Source organism: Alosa sapidissima, chromosome 4 (genome assembly GCF_018492685.1).
Source record: "Alosa sapidissima isolate fAloSap1 chromosome 4, fAloSap1.pri, whole genome shotgun sequence".
Classification (NCBI taxonomy): domain Eukaryota; kingdom Metazoa; phylum Chordata; class Actinopteri; order Clupeiformes; family Clupeidae; genus Alosa; species Alosa sapidissima.
This window is the reverse complement of record NC_055960.1, coordinates 13,625,823-13,642,316: the sequence shown is the minus strand read 5'-3', so window position 1 is coordinate 13,642,316 and position 16,494 is coordinate 13,625,823. Positions and strand designations below refer to the sequence as shown.

General features: G+C 40.5%; 1 protein-coding gene and 1 long non-coding RNA gene across 3 annotated transcripts in view; one reads left to right on the top strand and one right to left on the bottom strand.

Annotated features, from left to right (window-relative positions):
* cdk2 (cyclin-dependent kinase 2) overlaps nt 1-5,279 on the bottom strand; it is a 12,521-nt gene extending 7,242 nt beyond the window's left edge. The window contains exons 1-4 of one of the 2 annotated variants that reach the window (XM_042089259.1): nt 4,863-5,279; nt 4,113-4,190; nt 2,994-3,114; nt 1,876-2,046 (exon numbers count right to left, since the gene is read on the bottom strand). In XM_042089259.1, the coding sequence (XP_041945193.1) occupies nt 1,876-2,046; nt 2,994-3,114; nt 4,113-4,190; nt 4,863-4,978 (486 nt within the window). In that variant the 5' untranslated portion in view covers nt 4,979-5,279. The remainder of the gene's footprint in view (nt 1-1,875; nt 2,047-2,993; nt 3,115-4,112; nt 4,191-4,862) is intronic. The other variant, XM_042089258.1, reaches the window with a different exon arrangement.
* LOC121707042 lies at nt 165-16,494 on the top strand. The gene is made up of 3 exons (XR_006031211.1): nt 165-175; nt 10,484-10,489; nt 16,367-16,494. It is a non-coding gene; the product is annotated as an uncharacterized LOC121707042 (long non-coding RNA).

The following is a 16,494-nucleotide window of genomic DNA, read 5'->3' as shown; positions in this document are numbered from 1 at the left end:
GTTGCATACTGTGGTAAAGACATAGGCTACCGGTAGGCTATAAGGTCGTCTCGTTCAACTGGATGAGGATTTCCTCTAGTTGCCCCAATAAACGTCGATGCTGCATATGGATCAGTGACAGATCAGCTCATCTGATTCTGTAGACAATTTGTTGTGTGAGGCGCAAACATTTTATGTCACAGGTAATGAATTAATGCCTAATGTTATCCTCAAGTAGTTGACACAGCTAACAACCAAAAACCCAGCTTGCATACACGCTGCTATCTTTGTCTCCGCGATTGGCTTTGTTGTGATAATAACAAACTAATTAATTTGCATGCATGTGCATTGCGCTGCGGTGTTGATGATGCCATTGTCAACCTTTAGTGAACACCAAGCTGAACGGTCATTCGGTCACATTTTGTGCTGCAACAATCTAGTTTGTTCCGAATTCACATGCAAGTACAGAGGAGAGGAGGGGGGTCTGTGTGTATGTGCGTATGTGAGAGAGAGAGAAGCCGTGTCAGTGCCACTGCATGTACCTGTTAACTAACGAAAGATCATATCTACATGAAATAGGAACAAAATAGAAACGTATAATAATTATTACATGTTTACAAGGCTGGAAGTTCAACAAATATAGACCTACTAATGTGATTTAAGCACTTAAATAAATAAAAAAAATATATCAATTCATGCATCACCTCATAGACTGTATTTATAGAACAGTCTATGTATCACCTAATGCCATCATAACATAGGCCTGGGCTCCACAATTGCCATCAGCGAGACATCTTGTGACTGGTCAACACTGTTGATTAAGGGTGTCACGATTTCGATTTTATATCGAAATTACATCTCAATCTCGAACTTCGAATTTAAAAGTAGAATCGACGATGCAGCCACACCCCCAATGTCACATCCAGCATGTATGCCAAGACGCACAAATGCACGTGCTGAACTGCAGCATCAACACTCAATTTTAGGCTGCAGCCAGTTAAAATATACACATCAACCTACCGAAATCAAAGCCCCTCTTGCTACTTTGAAATCACCGGTGTGGAAGTACTCGTTCATTCACGTCAATTAAAACTAACTTACCCTACTCAACTTAGCAAGTGAAAAGATGATCTAGTTACAGTCCAAAGTTACTTTAAGGCTTAAAATGCACATTGATAAGTATCCATGAACACTAACCTTGGGTCTCTTCGAAGTGTGCTGAAACGATCAAATTATAATTCTGTGTTGTTTCATTTCACTATGTTCACGTCTCTGTTTAAGCCTAATGTTGGTTGTTTACATTACAACCTCGCGGTTGGAACGGTTTCAAAATAAAAAGCGGTTTCAAAATAAAAACCCCCCGAAACAGAAAAGGAAAAGGCCAAAAAGAGTAAATAACATATAAGGAATGGATTAATAGTAATGTTAAAAAAAAAAGATCGAAAATCGAATCGTGACTTTAAAATCGAAAATTGCATCGAATCGAGGATTTGGAGAATCGTGACACCCCTACTGTTGATGCTACTTTTTAATAGACAGTAAAATAACTTACTGCACTGCTATTGAAGACTTGCTGCCTGCTAGTGTCTATTCCTTTCCATCCTGTCTACACTGGGTTCCTAGTCGGTTGACTGTCCAGTTGGAAGATTGAGGCTTTGTGCTAGCTAGGCTAGTTTTTGTTTGGTCATGAAGGCCTTACGGTACACTGCTGCTGAAATCGGTACACTGCTGCTGCGATTTTGCTCCTGCAATGCCACCATCACCGATGAGGTTTGTGTGTGTGTGTGTGTGTGTGTGTGTGTGTGTGTGTGTAGAGTAGACCATGTGTAGTTCTTTATTCCCACCCTGAGTGTAAGCTCTGCTGCACCTCTTGTGTGTGTATTAACACGTGCTCACCTCATGTGTGTAAGTACGAACGGGCACACCAAAAGCCCTGGCCAGCCCAAAGTCAGCCAGCTTGATCTCTCCCTGGGCGTTGATGAGCAGGTTCTGAGGTTTTAGGTCTCTGTGGAGCACGCGGTGGGAGTGGCAGAACGCCAGACCCTGCAGAAGCTGGAACAAGTAGCTCTGCAACAGACAAATCAAGCAAACAAGCACAGACAGTCAGAAATCACTTATGTAAAGGAAAAGCTGACTGAACTCATCAGATGATGCCACTGAATAATGCCGATATAAGACTGGTCAAGGAACTGGACAGCTAAAAGCTATTTTTATGAACAGTTGCAACATCGGCAGTTGCAAGTCATGTACGCAAAAGGTGACCAAAAAAAAAAACACACCTTCACGAAAACACGGGCAGCCGTGGCCTACTTGTTAGCGCTTCAGACTTGTAACCGGAGGGTTGCTGGTTCGAACCCCGAACAGTAGGCACGGCTGAAGTGCCCTTGAACAAGGCACCTAACCCCCACTGCTCCCCGAGCTCACTGCGCCGGGATTAGCGTGTGCTTCACCTCACTGTGTGTTCACTGTGTGCTGAGTGTGTTTCACTAATTCATGGATTAGGATAAATGCAGAGACCAAATTTCCCTCACGGGATCAAAAGAGTATATATACTTATACTTATAAACACATCTTTCTGTGTCATCAAACTTTGCCACAATGTCTAGTTCAGTCTTACTGATCATGCAATTATCAATGACTCGAGTCCTATCTGACTTGTAAAATGTTGTGACCTGGGGACAGGGAACTGTCACCCGAGAGCTTGGACATTGTTCACTCAGTTTTAACTGTGTAAGAATGGCAGTGAAGTAAGTTGTATGTAGTCAGGCAAGGTAAACTTATGTACAGCACACGACTGCACAGCAGATTCAAAATCCTGAATTTCCCCTTGGGGATCAATAAAGTATCTATCTATCTATCTATCAATCAAACACATTTGTAATTGAACTTATTTTATGCATAATCAGATAAAAGAATATTTCAAAAGATAAATTTAAATTAAGTGGACTATATCCAGAAGTATTCTAAAAGCTAGACTAAGAGCAACTGGTGAGGCGTTTCTCAAGCACATGCACCTTGACAAGAGGGAGGGAGATTCCAGTGACAGTGGTGGAATCCATGAACTTCTTGAGGTCCTGGTGAAGGAACTCAAAAACCAGGTAGAGTTTATTTTCTGTGTGGATGACATCTCGCAGCCTGGGGAGAGAGGAAAAAAGAATGGGTATAACTTGGTCAAATACAGCGGTATTCAAGAGTTTCAGCAACAGATTTGGTTGATTTTTGAAGTGAAAAATAAATAAATAAAAGGAATTTCTGTCGCAATAAAATGAAATAAAAAATGAGGCAATCTTCATATATTTAAACTGGGTTGCTTCCTATGTTATGAACGTAAAATAAACATTTAACTGCTATTTTGCTGTGTGCAAAATAGCACAGAGGATTCATATGATTTAAACTGACGCATGCTTACATAGGCAGTGCTGCAGAACTGTTTGGATTTACATACAAGTTGGTTCAATATTGCAAACAACTCATCTATATTATATTTTACCATGTCTGCTCGTGGACCACTTGAGATAGCTTGCGGACCACACTTTGAGAAACACTGGTCTAGGATGAATGTTTGTACAAGCAACATTGTATAGTACAATGGTGAATCGTGCACCACAGCACCTGTGACAGATACATTTTTAGTCATATGGGGGAGGGGGGTGACAGGCACAAATGTGACAAACGTGCTTAGGATTCAAATGAAAGTGTGGCTGCAGTTTATGCTTACTGAGCGTTGAAACAAACTTTGAGGAGTCAGAATTCATCCGTTTCTGGAGTTGTCATAGGCTGATCTTTCTGACTGACAACACATGACCTGCTGTTTCTAATGAGTAAAATAAGGCTCAACAAGTTAATATTATGTTCTGAGAATTTAAAGTACAAGGGTGTCCAAACTTCTATACATGCCATAGTTATAGATAGTATTGACTTTCACCATACGAATTCTGATTTCTTTCAGGAGGTGCCCAAACATTTGCATACAACTGTATCCATCCCAGAGAAGGAAAATACATTAGATTTGAGTATCTTGAGTTGATAAATGTAGATCACTAAAGATGCTGATAAATCATTGCCGACCAGTGGAGTATTATATGAGGGGGATCAAAGATCAAAATGAATCAAAGACAACATCTAACACATACTTGACAATGTTTGTGTGGTTCAGTTCTTTTAGAAGGGATATCTCGCGGATGGCTGTGCTGGGAACTCCTTCGGTTTCTCTGTAACATAGGGAAGAACTTCAGCACTTTTACAACAAACTTTTATGTCCAGTACTATCACAGGATAACAGCTTTCTCTACACACCAACGGCACCATGAGCGGACAGTAACTGCCTGTCTACCTGGTCATACCGATATACCACTACAGTGCTTATATAATTTATCTTGCATCCATATTATCACGAAAATATTCTATAAATCTATTATGTAACTCTCTCTCTCTCTCTCTCTCTCTAATGCTATCAAGACGTCAGCCGAAGACAAAGGGATATCTGCTGTTTTTCAATCTACCTAAGCAGCTAATAGCTAGCGAACACACTTTGAATTGCAAGCTAATTGATCTCGTTCTCACCATACAACTTTAGTTGTTCAATGTGTATCTCAATGGCGGTATAAAGAAATGGTTAGAAAAGGAATGCACGTGGGTGAAGAAACTGATAACGTTACTCTCTTGAACATGTAGGTCAAAGAAGCAGGTCACTTGACAGTTGGCTAACTAGCTAGCTTCAAAGAGACCCCTTGAGCTTTGTGCCTAATCAGACAATGCTAGCCAGCAAGGGTAGCTACATAAACATCTGTTGTAGTTGAGCATTCTGCTAGCTAGTTGCAGCTTAGTCAAAAAGGAGGCATCATAACTCTTATCCCTTTTTTTGACAGGACTCCATCACTTACGTGTCCAGTCTGATTTTCTTGAGGGCAACAGTCTCTCCCGTGATTTTGTTTTTTGCCTTGTACACCACACCGTACGTGCCCTCCCCAATTTTTTCCACTTTCTGAAACGACTCCATGTCACTCTTAAGTTAAACTGTGCTCTTTTCCGGGCCAGCACCCTTCCGCCCGCTGTTTGATCGGAAACACAAAACTTGCAATAGCCAGGCTAAAGCGAACTAATGTTACAACAACAGCTGAAACTAAATTATGCTAGAGTCTCCCGTGTATGTTCTATAGTTCCTGCACAATGTCCCGCCAGAAGCGAGTTGGAGCGGGAACACATGAGGACAAACGTAAAGCCACAACAAACGAAGACTAGCTAGATGGCTACTCCTAATGGTCCACAAAAGTAGATATCTGAAACCCGCCAATTCCCGCGTTTCTCTAACCACGCCCCTTGAATAAAACATCAGCCCCTACCGCCCACAAAGTGTATCATTGGCCAGAAGTGTGAGAACCCTCCTCTGTCCCGCCACAACACAACAGAAACACAAGTCTACCTTTTTCAGCCTTGCTAGTGTAGGCGCCAGACTGCCCGCCGGCGGCTTAAAATTCAAATTCAAATCTAAATCCTGCGTTGTGAGACAGATTTTCTTTGGGGGGACCGTTTCTGCGGTTCTGAGTCATTACCAGACGGTTTGAAATGTCCAACAATACTGAAGATTAAAATCCCGTTCATTTCTTCACTCTCAGATGGGCAATCGCATCAGGCATTATCTCCAAGTAAACAAAGTAGCAAAGAACATAATAAGCCGAAACAATGTACAATGCACTATGAGAAAAGTGTGGCTATGATTATAGATCATCATATCACACGATCATAACGATATGTAGCCTAGAGTGTCAAAGTGGGGGGCAGCCGTGCCCTACTAGTAAAGCCCAAAGTATGCTCCCGCGTCTGCGTCACGCGCACGCGGCACTGGTGAGCGCGTGACGAGAATTGCGTCATTTTTACAGCATGCGTCGCGTCTTTGAGTCGACCGAAATTTAAGACCGCGCGTCAAAGTGACGCGTAGACTGCGCATGTGTGAAACGGAACTGCTGTAAACACTCCCCTCCAGTAGGTGGACCACATAGAAGAACAACACTTAAACGTAGAAACAAACCTAGACAGAAGAAGACTTGTTTGGTTACCATAACGACGATGGAACAGAGCGCCTGTCCTCAGCTTGCCTGGCTTTGAGTTACGTGAGACACCACGACATGAGTCAACTTCGACCGATGTAAAGCCACAATCCACAGATACATTCTTTAACATTATATTTAACGGTCACTTTACCATCTATGGTGTAGAACCCAAAGTATTTCAAGACACCACATTTTAGATGAGTTGGGGACGTAATTATCTGTCTGCTGGCCGTTCTGTGCGTTACCTTTGATTGTCGAAACAGGGTGGCTGCATGGGCTCATTGTGGCTACTGGCTATTATATTGGCTTGATTTGGTCATGAGCCCTGGATCATATAGCACTGAATGAGATGGTAAACAATAAAATAAAACTAATCATAGACAGTGACAGCCTTTACTCCATGCATGGAGAGCTGACATGACTTCGGATTAAATGCATCTTTTAAAAATGAGCGTATGCTGAAATCAAATCGCAAAACCCAGAGCCAATTAAAGGTATCTATCTACAACGCTCAGGCGAAACCCATGTAACACTTGCTGATCGAGATGCATTCTCGCCTGTTCCTTATATAATGCGTTATCAATAGTGATTATAATAATAAAGGGAATGTAGCCTACCTCTCCCAGGTGCAATCATTATCACCTAGCCTACTCCTGAACAATGCTGAACTCAAATCTCGAAACTCGCCTGTCAACACCGGGAAATGCGCTACACAGCACTAAAAACCGAATAGTTTATTTATAGTTCGACTACGGATATTTCACGTCATGTTCGAATAAAAGTGACAGCCCTACTCCCTGCATAGAGAGCTGACATGACTTCGGATTAAATGCATCTTTTAAAAATGAGCGTATGCTGAAATCAAATCGCAAAACCCAGAGCCAATTAAAGGTATCTATCTACAACGCTCAGGCGAAACCCATGTAACACTTGCTGATCGAGATGCATTCTCGCCTGTTCCTTATATAATGCGTTATCAATAGTGATTATAATAATAAAGGGAATGTAGCCTACCTCTCCCAGGTGCAATCATTATCACCTAGCCTACTCCTGAACAATGCTGAACTCAAATCTCGAAACTCGCCTGTCAACACCGGATAATGTTATCATAATAATAATTGAAGGAATAACCTAGGCTACCGCTCGCTCTAAATACACCCATTATCACAGTGAGACATACATTATGAACACAAATAGTTACTTCAAAACTTTTATTGACACGTCATATTTACAGGTTTTTGGTTCATACTTTTTGGTATGAGGCAGGTGTGAAGACTCAATACAAATTTAATTGAGGACATCTGTACGCACAACTCTTTCTTACCATGACACTGCTGCATGTGTTCAGAAAAATGTCTTTACTTTGTATCGCACCAATATTGCTGCCCTCGCAGCACCGAGTCACTTAGCTACATGAGTAGCCTAATAAGCAAGTAGGCTAAGCTAGTCTCTCAGCTATACCAACAGGTGTGCTGTGTGTGTTCTGGTGGATGATAAATGGAGCGATGCGATGGGCCAGCTTATCAAACTTCCCAGCAGACAGGCGAACGTACTCGTGGTGCTTTTTCCTTCATCAGCTCTTCCTTCGTTTAGTGCTCGCACATCCCAAGTTCTTCTTTTCTTCAGGCGTTTCAGGCTTCTTTGGTGGTTGTGTCCTACTTTCAGGCTCGACGTACCGCCCCCAGTTGGTGGGGCAGAGTATCACAGTTAATCCGTAGTGCGCAGGCGCTAACCTTAACAATTTAACGCGCATTCAGGACAGCAGAAATTGGAGTATGCTTCACGTCCACGGCAAAAATGACGCACGTCTTGGACACGCGCAAATGTGACGCAGGAGCATGCCAGAGCCTTAATAAGCGCTTCGGACTTGTAACCCCGACCGGTAGGAAGCGGCTGAAGTGCCCTTGACCAAGGCAACCCCTCACTGCTCCCCGAGCGCCGCTGTTGTAGTAGCAGCTAGCAGGCAGCTCACTGCGCCGGGATTAGTGTGTGCTTCACCTCACTGTGTGATGAGTGTGTTTCACTGTACTTATATATTGTGTGCTCTGATAAAACTGTTCAATTATTAAATTAATATTATTAAGGTGCTATATTGTTCTTTGAGGGTAAAAAATATCCCAAAACCCAGAATAGGCCAAACAGTAGGCTATAGAGTTGGCATCATGTAGCATACACAGTTATATAGTGCGCTATTATACCTAACTTAGCCTAAATACAGAACTGAAACAAAAGCAAGTCATAAACTCTGTAACTCCACATTACGGCTTTATTTACAGTATGCTATTTACAAAGACAAATAGAAACCGACTGTATTACTCCCAAATTATGAGAATTTGAGCTGCAACTTGCCTTGCCTCTCGACTTCACCTGTCATTCAACACTAACGTTAACGCATCCGTTGAACTTGAACCATTTCCTGTCAGATCGCGACATATGCTGTCAATCAAAAAGAGTCCAGCCTCTATGACGGTTCCTCCAATCATCATACAGAAGCTCGGCGTCCAGGCCATCCGACCAGAGCCCGTCTCCCGTCTCCCTTATTAGACATTTAATAGGCGTGTTCGACTTGAGGCAGATCTGACTTGGTCTGGCTTTCTACGTAAACGTGATCTTCAGAGGCTAGCCGGGAGGAGCTACTACAGAGGGCAGCTCATCCCGGACAGACAGGCTACAGTCTGGCTGACGTGACTCGCGGGAGACATCGCGGGAGATATCGCGGAATTTTGTTTGCAATAAATACAGCAGAACTTTCATTCTTACTCATTAAAATGAGCATGATGACTGACGAAATAAATTCTTATGATGTAGTTTAAATAAACCACTGTTGTCATACAGTTAACAGGCCTGCATTGTAGCACATAAATTCAATATCAAGTGTTTCCCCTATATGTGTGTCTATCTATTTGGCCAACAGCAGAAAATAACAGAATATCCAAACGTTTTCAGTAGGCTAGCCTACCATTGTTGAAGAAATCACGTATAAGAAGGTATATCCTTCGATTTCTGTTTATTTTCGCATATTCCAACATAAGGAAGCACCATGAGACTCCCGTCAAAATCGTCATGAGGACATTCCTCCCAAATGGCCCTATCACGTCTTTGAACTGACCTCATGAGGGCGTGTTTTAGCTCGTGCAGCTCGTGGAAGGCAACTGCAAGATCTATTAATCCCATACAAACCGAATTTGGCTGCAGTTCACCAAAGTTCACCTAGATGGCGATCGCGGGCGAGTCCAAAATACATGGGGTCCTATGGAGCTACATGGCTACATTTATTGTTTTCACCTATTTAACAACTGAAACCCTCAGATTTTATTTTATTTTTCGCAAAATGGATATGGATTATCAATCAAAAATGAAATAATCCGGGAGTCATGTCCTTTCTTTTTCTTACAGGTTGGGTCGTTGTTGCCCATAACACGCTAGCATTTATGCTATGCTATGATCATGCTAATGAATGACGTCATTGACACGTTTGAAAGACTTTTTAAAACAATTAAGTGACTTTAAAAAATATAATACTCAACCAAGTGTATTGTCTTTGCCTCCCCTTTCGAATACAATATTCAAATTACTTGAAAAATTATATCCCGAGAAAAGTGGATTTTGAGGGGTACAGCTCCATAGACCTCCATTCATTCTGGACTCGCCCGCGAGCGCCCCTAGATGCAGTACCACACCGGAAGCGTTCCGAGAGTGAAGGTTCTCCCCTTATTAGACATTTTCTGGATCTGCACAGATCTGCCTCAAGTCGAACACGCCTATTCACTCCCAGAGACGCCGGGCTTCCCTGGAAATGACGAATTTGTGGCGCTTGTCCAATAAACGTGTAGTTTTTCTGCACTGAGATCAGCCCACTCTGTAAGTGCCATTGAAAGTCCAGTGAAGCCGAGCGTCTATGGGCTTTTTGCATGGTTTTTTGATGGATCGTGTCGTCACAACAATGTATTACGGGTGCGAAATCACGATAAATGACCGACAAAACCTTATTGCTGAACAAACTAGCCATGAAGATGAACATGTTTTCAGCATGCTCTAGTTGCAATAGTAGCAGGGCTCTCAAGTTTTGAAGTTTGCAAGGAGTGAGACTTTGTTTCTCAGGGGAGAGGGGGCGTGGCATTGGCACGGTGGACACACACACACTCTTATAAACAAAAGCAAACTCACATATCCACACACTCATTTACATGCACATGAGTCGCAGGAGTAGGAGATGGAGACAAATTGACAAGCGTGATTTATTTTTGCGAAGAGAATATGCAGGACTGAGAGGCAGTCATATTTTGTACCGCTATGCGGTACATCTAGTTTATTGCTGCCCTTACTCATGTTACTCTGTGGGTATTAGCTACACTAACTACAGCTACGACCTGACACTTCAAATGCTGTCATAGACATTAAAATTAAACTGTGTTAAGCAGACGTGAACGGCAGGCTGAACAGATCTGCAACAGAAGGAGGTTGCTATGTTAACTCCAGCTGCAAAGTCAGCCACCTTCAACAGCTAACACTATAATCCAGTTACTGTACAACATTAGTATGACAGTTACAGGAAGATAATCGCTCAGATTTTCGTTATTAGGCCACTTGAAAATAGGCTATGGCTAGGCTAATCACTGGAGGTATTTTAATATTATGTTTGTTTTGCTAATGGTTAGGCAAGGCCTCCCTGTGGTTTTGATCAACCTAATCTTTGAAATGTCAGTTGTAAACACTAAGTTGAAATGCGTTGAAACTGACATGCCACCAGATGTTTTATCGGCTTTGAGGTATAACTAGAAAATGTATATACATAAAATATAAACATACTGTATATTAACATAAAATGCTAAACAAACTTTTATTTGATAACAGTTGGCAGAAGTCATAGTTGATAACAACTGACAGTTGAAATGGCCGAACAGTAACAGTAAGTAGTTTAAATACTTAAATTATTTAATAGTGAATTATTGTAGTGAGGATATTTATTTTGAAACAGTTGTGGGCAGAGGAAATAGTTGAACAGGATCTGTAGAGCAGATTGTATGTTTAAAGCCTGAGACAGAGTATATCGTTTAAAAGTTAAATGTAGATAGTGTAATGGATGTTGATAGACAGAAAGTTGAATGGATGTTGATAGGCAGATTGTTTAATGGATGTTGATGGGATAGTTTAATGGGTAGATGAGTGAATGGTTTGAAGAGGATGAATGGATAGAAAGTTGGATGGAATGTGCCTTATATCCTTGTAGAATGGAGATACACAGAAAGAGTTGGCCTAATTGAGCAGAAAGCAGTTGATACAGGTGCAATCAGTTTAACTAGCTTTTTGATGGGACCTAGTTGAGCAGCTGGAAGTTGATACAGGTGCAAATCAAGTTAATTAGCCCATTATGATGTCATAGTCCCCATACAAAGTCTATGGGGAAAATAGGAGCGTAGACGTTTGTCTGTTGATCGTGAGCTACAGGCGGTTGGCAACAACTGGACTGTGAATGGTCAGAGGTCAGGAAATGACGGATCAGGAAGTGAGGATGGGGAGATGGATGTTGGACGCGGGAGTTTGGATGAGTGGAAAGTAATCAATAGGAAACGGAAAACTAAAGATAGAGACGAATCAGATTATAGTGACATTGATAAAGAAATAAAAACGGTGAAAAGGAGTGAAGATGAGTTCAAGGTGTTTATCAAATTGTTACAAGAGGGGACTACTTTTAACGAGTGGAGTCCAATCCAACTAACCAAAAGTCTGCATAAAGACATTGGGGAGGTAAGGAGCGCTAAACAATTGAGGAATGGTTCTTTACTGGTAATATGTAAAAGTGATGAACAACAACAGAAAGCAATGCAACAGCATTCAATGGCATATGACAAAAACTTTGTTAGGGGTGTGATCTCTGGGATTCCTCTAAGTGAGTCAGTGAAAGAAGGAATACAAAATGTTAAAGTAAGGGAAGCAAAGCGACTTAAAACAAGAAGGAATGGAGTTATATGTGACAGTCTATCAGTACTGTTAACTTTTGACGAAGCTAAACTCCCAGGAAAAGTCTTGATTGGTTACATGAGCTATGATGTCAAGGTTTACATTCCTCCACCACTGCGGTGTTTTAAATGTCAAAGATATGGGCATGTAGCGGCGATATGCAAGGGCAAACAAAGATGTAGCAAATGTAGTGGTGAACATGAGTATGGAAAGTGTGAAGAAGGGGCAAAACTAAAATGTTGCAACTGTGGAGGAGAACATAGTGCAGCATATGGAGGTTGTGAGGCTAACAAAAGAATGCAGGAGGTACAGCGAATTAAAGTAGTCCAAGGGGTTTCCTATGCAGAGGCAACTAAGAAAGTCCCAAGAGGTGTAGGTGTACCGGTAGAAACAATAAAGGATGGGACTAAAGATGTAAAGGAATGTGTAAAGTGTGATCAACTAAAAGAAGATGCGTTGATTGTGAGTAAAGGTGATTTTGTGCTCTTCATGGCTGAGATAATCAATTGCTCAGCACAGACCACTAGTAGAACTGAAAGAATTAAAATAATTGTAAAGTCAGCTGAAAAATACCTGGATGCAAAGGGAATGCCTTGGGAAAGAGTAAGAGATATTCTTAATGATGAAACACAACAATCACAGTCATGGAGTGGGCCTGTATAATGGTTTTAATTATACTTCAGTGGAATGCTAGGAGTTTAATTGCAAACGGCCAAGAATTCAAAAAATATGTTGAAAATTTACAAGAGAAACCTAATATTATTTGTATACAAGAAACCTGGCTAGTGCCTAGGTTGGATTTTGTAATAAAGGGGTATGACTCTATAAGAAGGGATAGGGAAATAGGTAAAGGAGGAGGAGTTGTAATTTTTATACAAAGGGGACTTCAGTATAGAGAGGTAAAGAGGGGGAATGACTTGGAATACATTGCTACAGAAGTATGGACAAATGAAGATAATGTGACAATTATAAACTTTTATAACCCATGTAGACAAGTGGAGATAAGGCAACTGGAGGATATTTGGAAGGATTTGACAGGGAGAATTATCTGGTGTGGGGATTTTAATGCACATAGTACATTATGGGGAGAGAGGGATGATGGGAATGGAAATGTAGTCGAATAATTTATGGAAGAGAAAGAGTTAGTATGTTTGAATGATGGATCTGGGACTAGAATAGATGTGGCAAGGGGTACAGAGTCAGCAATAGATCTAACTATTGTCACAAAAACCATTGCAGATAGATGTGACTGGGAGGTAGTGAGGGAAAGCACAGTAGGAAGTGATCATTATCCTATTAGAATTCAGATAGGAGTGGAATTAAGAAATGAACATGACATAAGAGAAGAGAGATGGATTTTAGGAAAAGCAGATTGGGGTAAGTATAGAGAAGTAAGTGATGAATTGTTACTATCTATTGATAAAAATCAGGATATTGAGAAATTGTGTAATGAAATTGGCAGTGGAATAATTGTTGCAGCAGGAGTATCAATCCCAAAAACTAAGCCTAAGACGTTAACTAAAATAGTGCCATGGTGGTCTACAGAATGTAAGGAAGCAATTAAAGGTAGAAATAGAGCGTTTAAAGAGTTAAAAAGAACACATAATTTTCAGAATTTAGTTCAATATAAAAGATCTCAGGCAATAGTTAGGAAAACAATAAGACAAGCTAAAAAAGATCATTGGAAAAAGTTCTGTGACTCTATTGGTCAAACTACTCCAGTGGAGAGAGTTTGGAATATGATTAAAAAAATGAAAGGGAATGGAAGGGAATATGGATACCCAGTGTTGGTTGAGGGGCAAAGAACGATCACCAATAATAAGGAAAAAGCAGAGGTTATGGCTAAAACATTAGCCAAGGTGCACAGCTCAGGGAATTTAAATCAAGAAGAAAAAAGAGGTAGAGAAGTTACAATTGAAAAATATTGCAATGTGTTTGACATTGAGGATAGCGAAGAAGGGGTATTGGATGTGTTATTTACGAAATCTGAACTCAATAAGGCATTAAGTAAATTAGGTAAGTCATCTCCAGGGATGGATAAAATCTGCTATTCCATGTTGGAGAACTTAAGTGATAAGGGGAAGGAAGTTTTGTTAAGTCTATATAATAAAGTATGGATAGATGGCTGTATTCCTAGAACATGGAAGGAGTCTATAATTATTCCTATTAGGAAACCTGGGAAAGATCCTAAAATAGCATTTAACTATAGACCTATTGCATTAACATCCCAGATGGGAAAAACTATGGAAAGGATGATTAATGACAGGCTTACATATTGGGTTGAAACGAAAGGATTAATGAGTCATTATCAAAGTGGATTCAGGAAAGGTAGAGGCACCATGGATCCCATTGTATGCCTTGAAGATACAATAAGGAAGGCTCAAGTGAACAAAGAAAATGTAGTGGCAGTGTTTTTTGACATTGAGAAGGCATATGATATGTTGTGGAAAGAAGGTATACTGATAAAGGTTAAAATATTGGGAATAAAGGGACGGATGTTCCAATGGATTAAAGGGTTTTTGTCTAATAGAACAATTCAAATTAAAATAAATGGAGAATTAAGTGAGCAATACAGTGTGGAAAATGGTGTCCCACAAGGAAGTATTGTTAGTCCACTATTATTTTCAATAATGATTGATGATATTTTTAAAGACATACAAAATTCAGTTGGGGTGGCATTGTTTGCAGATGATGGAGCAATGTGGAAAAAAGGAAGAAATATAGATTTTGTGGTGGGTAAGATGCAACAGGCAGTGAACAGAGTCCAAGAATGGGCCCTTCAATGGGGGTTTAGGATCTCAATAGATAAAACAAAGACTTTATTCTTCTCTAGGAAGAAAATAAATGTAGATGTTAAAATCAAATTATCTGGGGCAGATTTAGAAAGAGTGGAATTCTTCAAATATTTAGGAATGTGGTTTGACAAACGATTAACTTGGACAATGCATATACAAAAAAATATTGAGAAATGCAAGAAAGTGTTGAATGTGATGAGGTGTCTGCGTGGAGTTGAATGGGGAGCAAGTAGACCTGCTTTAAAAGCCATTTATACAGGGCTGATGAGATCTGTATTTGACTATGGGTGTGTAGTGTATGGGTCTGCTGCTAAAACATCACTTAAGAAACTAGATGTAATTCAGAACCAAGGTTTGAAGCTATGCTGTGGGGCAATTAAGACCACGCCAGTGGCAGCAGTCCAGGTAGAGATGGGAGAGATGCCTCTCTATCTTAGAAGAGACCAGCTGTCTCTTGTGTATTGGACAAATCTAAGGGGTCATAGTGAAAAACACATGAGTCAATCAGTCTTATGGCAGTGTCAAGAGAGAGAGAGTTACCTTATTAAAAGTTTTGGTTGGACAATAAAACAAAAGGTAATAAATATGGGAATCAGTGCTCTTGAAATAAGCCCTACAGTGGCATATCCTGTTGTTCCTCCTTGGCTGATGTCAGAGGTTCCAGTAGACTTGGGCTTATTAGAGGAAAAGAAGGATGTTGAAGTGGATCATTAGAGGGTCCAGAGTTACATTGCGAGCAAATATAAAGAAGCAGTCATTTTATATACTGATGCATCTAAGCAGACTGATAAGAAAATGGGAGTTGCTTATGTTATCCCTCAATTAAACATTGAATCTGGAAAGAGAATCAATGATGATTTAGCTGTATACACAGCAGAAATTATAGGAATATGGATGGCCTTATTGTGGGTAGAGAGCAATAGACCTAAGCAAGCTGTGATTGCGTCAGACTCTAGCTCAGCTTTAATAAGCCTTAAACGTTGTCACTCTGAGTCTAGACAGGACATAGTATATGAAGTAATGCAATTAGCCAACAATCTGCTTAAGTCTGGTATTAGTACTACATTTATATGGGTACCAGCTCATATAGGTGTAGGAGGTAATGAATTAGCAGATAAATGTGCAAAGAAAGCAGCAGGGAAGTCTGATATAGAGTTGAATATTAAATACAGCAAAGCTGAAGTCAAAAGTATAATCAAAGCTAAAATAAATGAAAAATGGCTATTTGTATGGGATAACGAACAGTCTGGAAGACACCTGCATAGTATTCAAGGAAAGGTGGGGAGGAGCAGGAATACATGCAGAAGCAAGCAAGAAGATGTGGTGTCCAGAATGAGGCTAGGACATACAGGATTAAACAGAACATTAGTTACCATGAAAAAGCATGTTGATGGAATGTGTGAATATTGTAATAGTCAAGAGACCATAGAGCATGTAATTATGTTTTGTCCTGAGTACCATCAAGCCAGACAAAGATTTATCTCACAACTTGGTGAAATCCAGATGACATTAAATTTGAATGATATACTGCAAAGAGAATCAGGTGAAATTTGTTTTTCCTTTTTGTTTTCTTTTTTGAAGGTAACTGGGTTATTTAAAAGAATTTAGGAAAGTGTAGGATGACCATTTGATCCACACTCCAGTCCAGATGGTGGCGGTAATGCACCAAAAAGCTGGTTGCCAACCGCCATATAAAAAAGAAGAAGAAG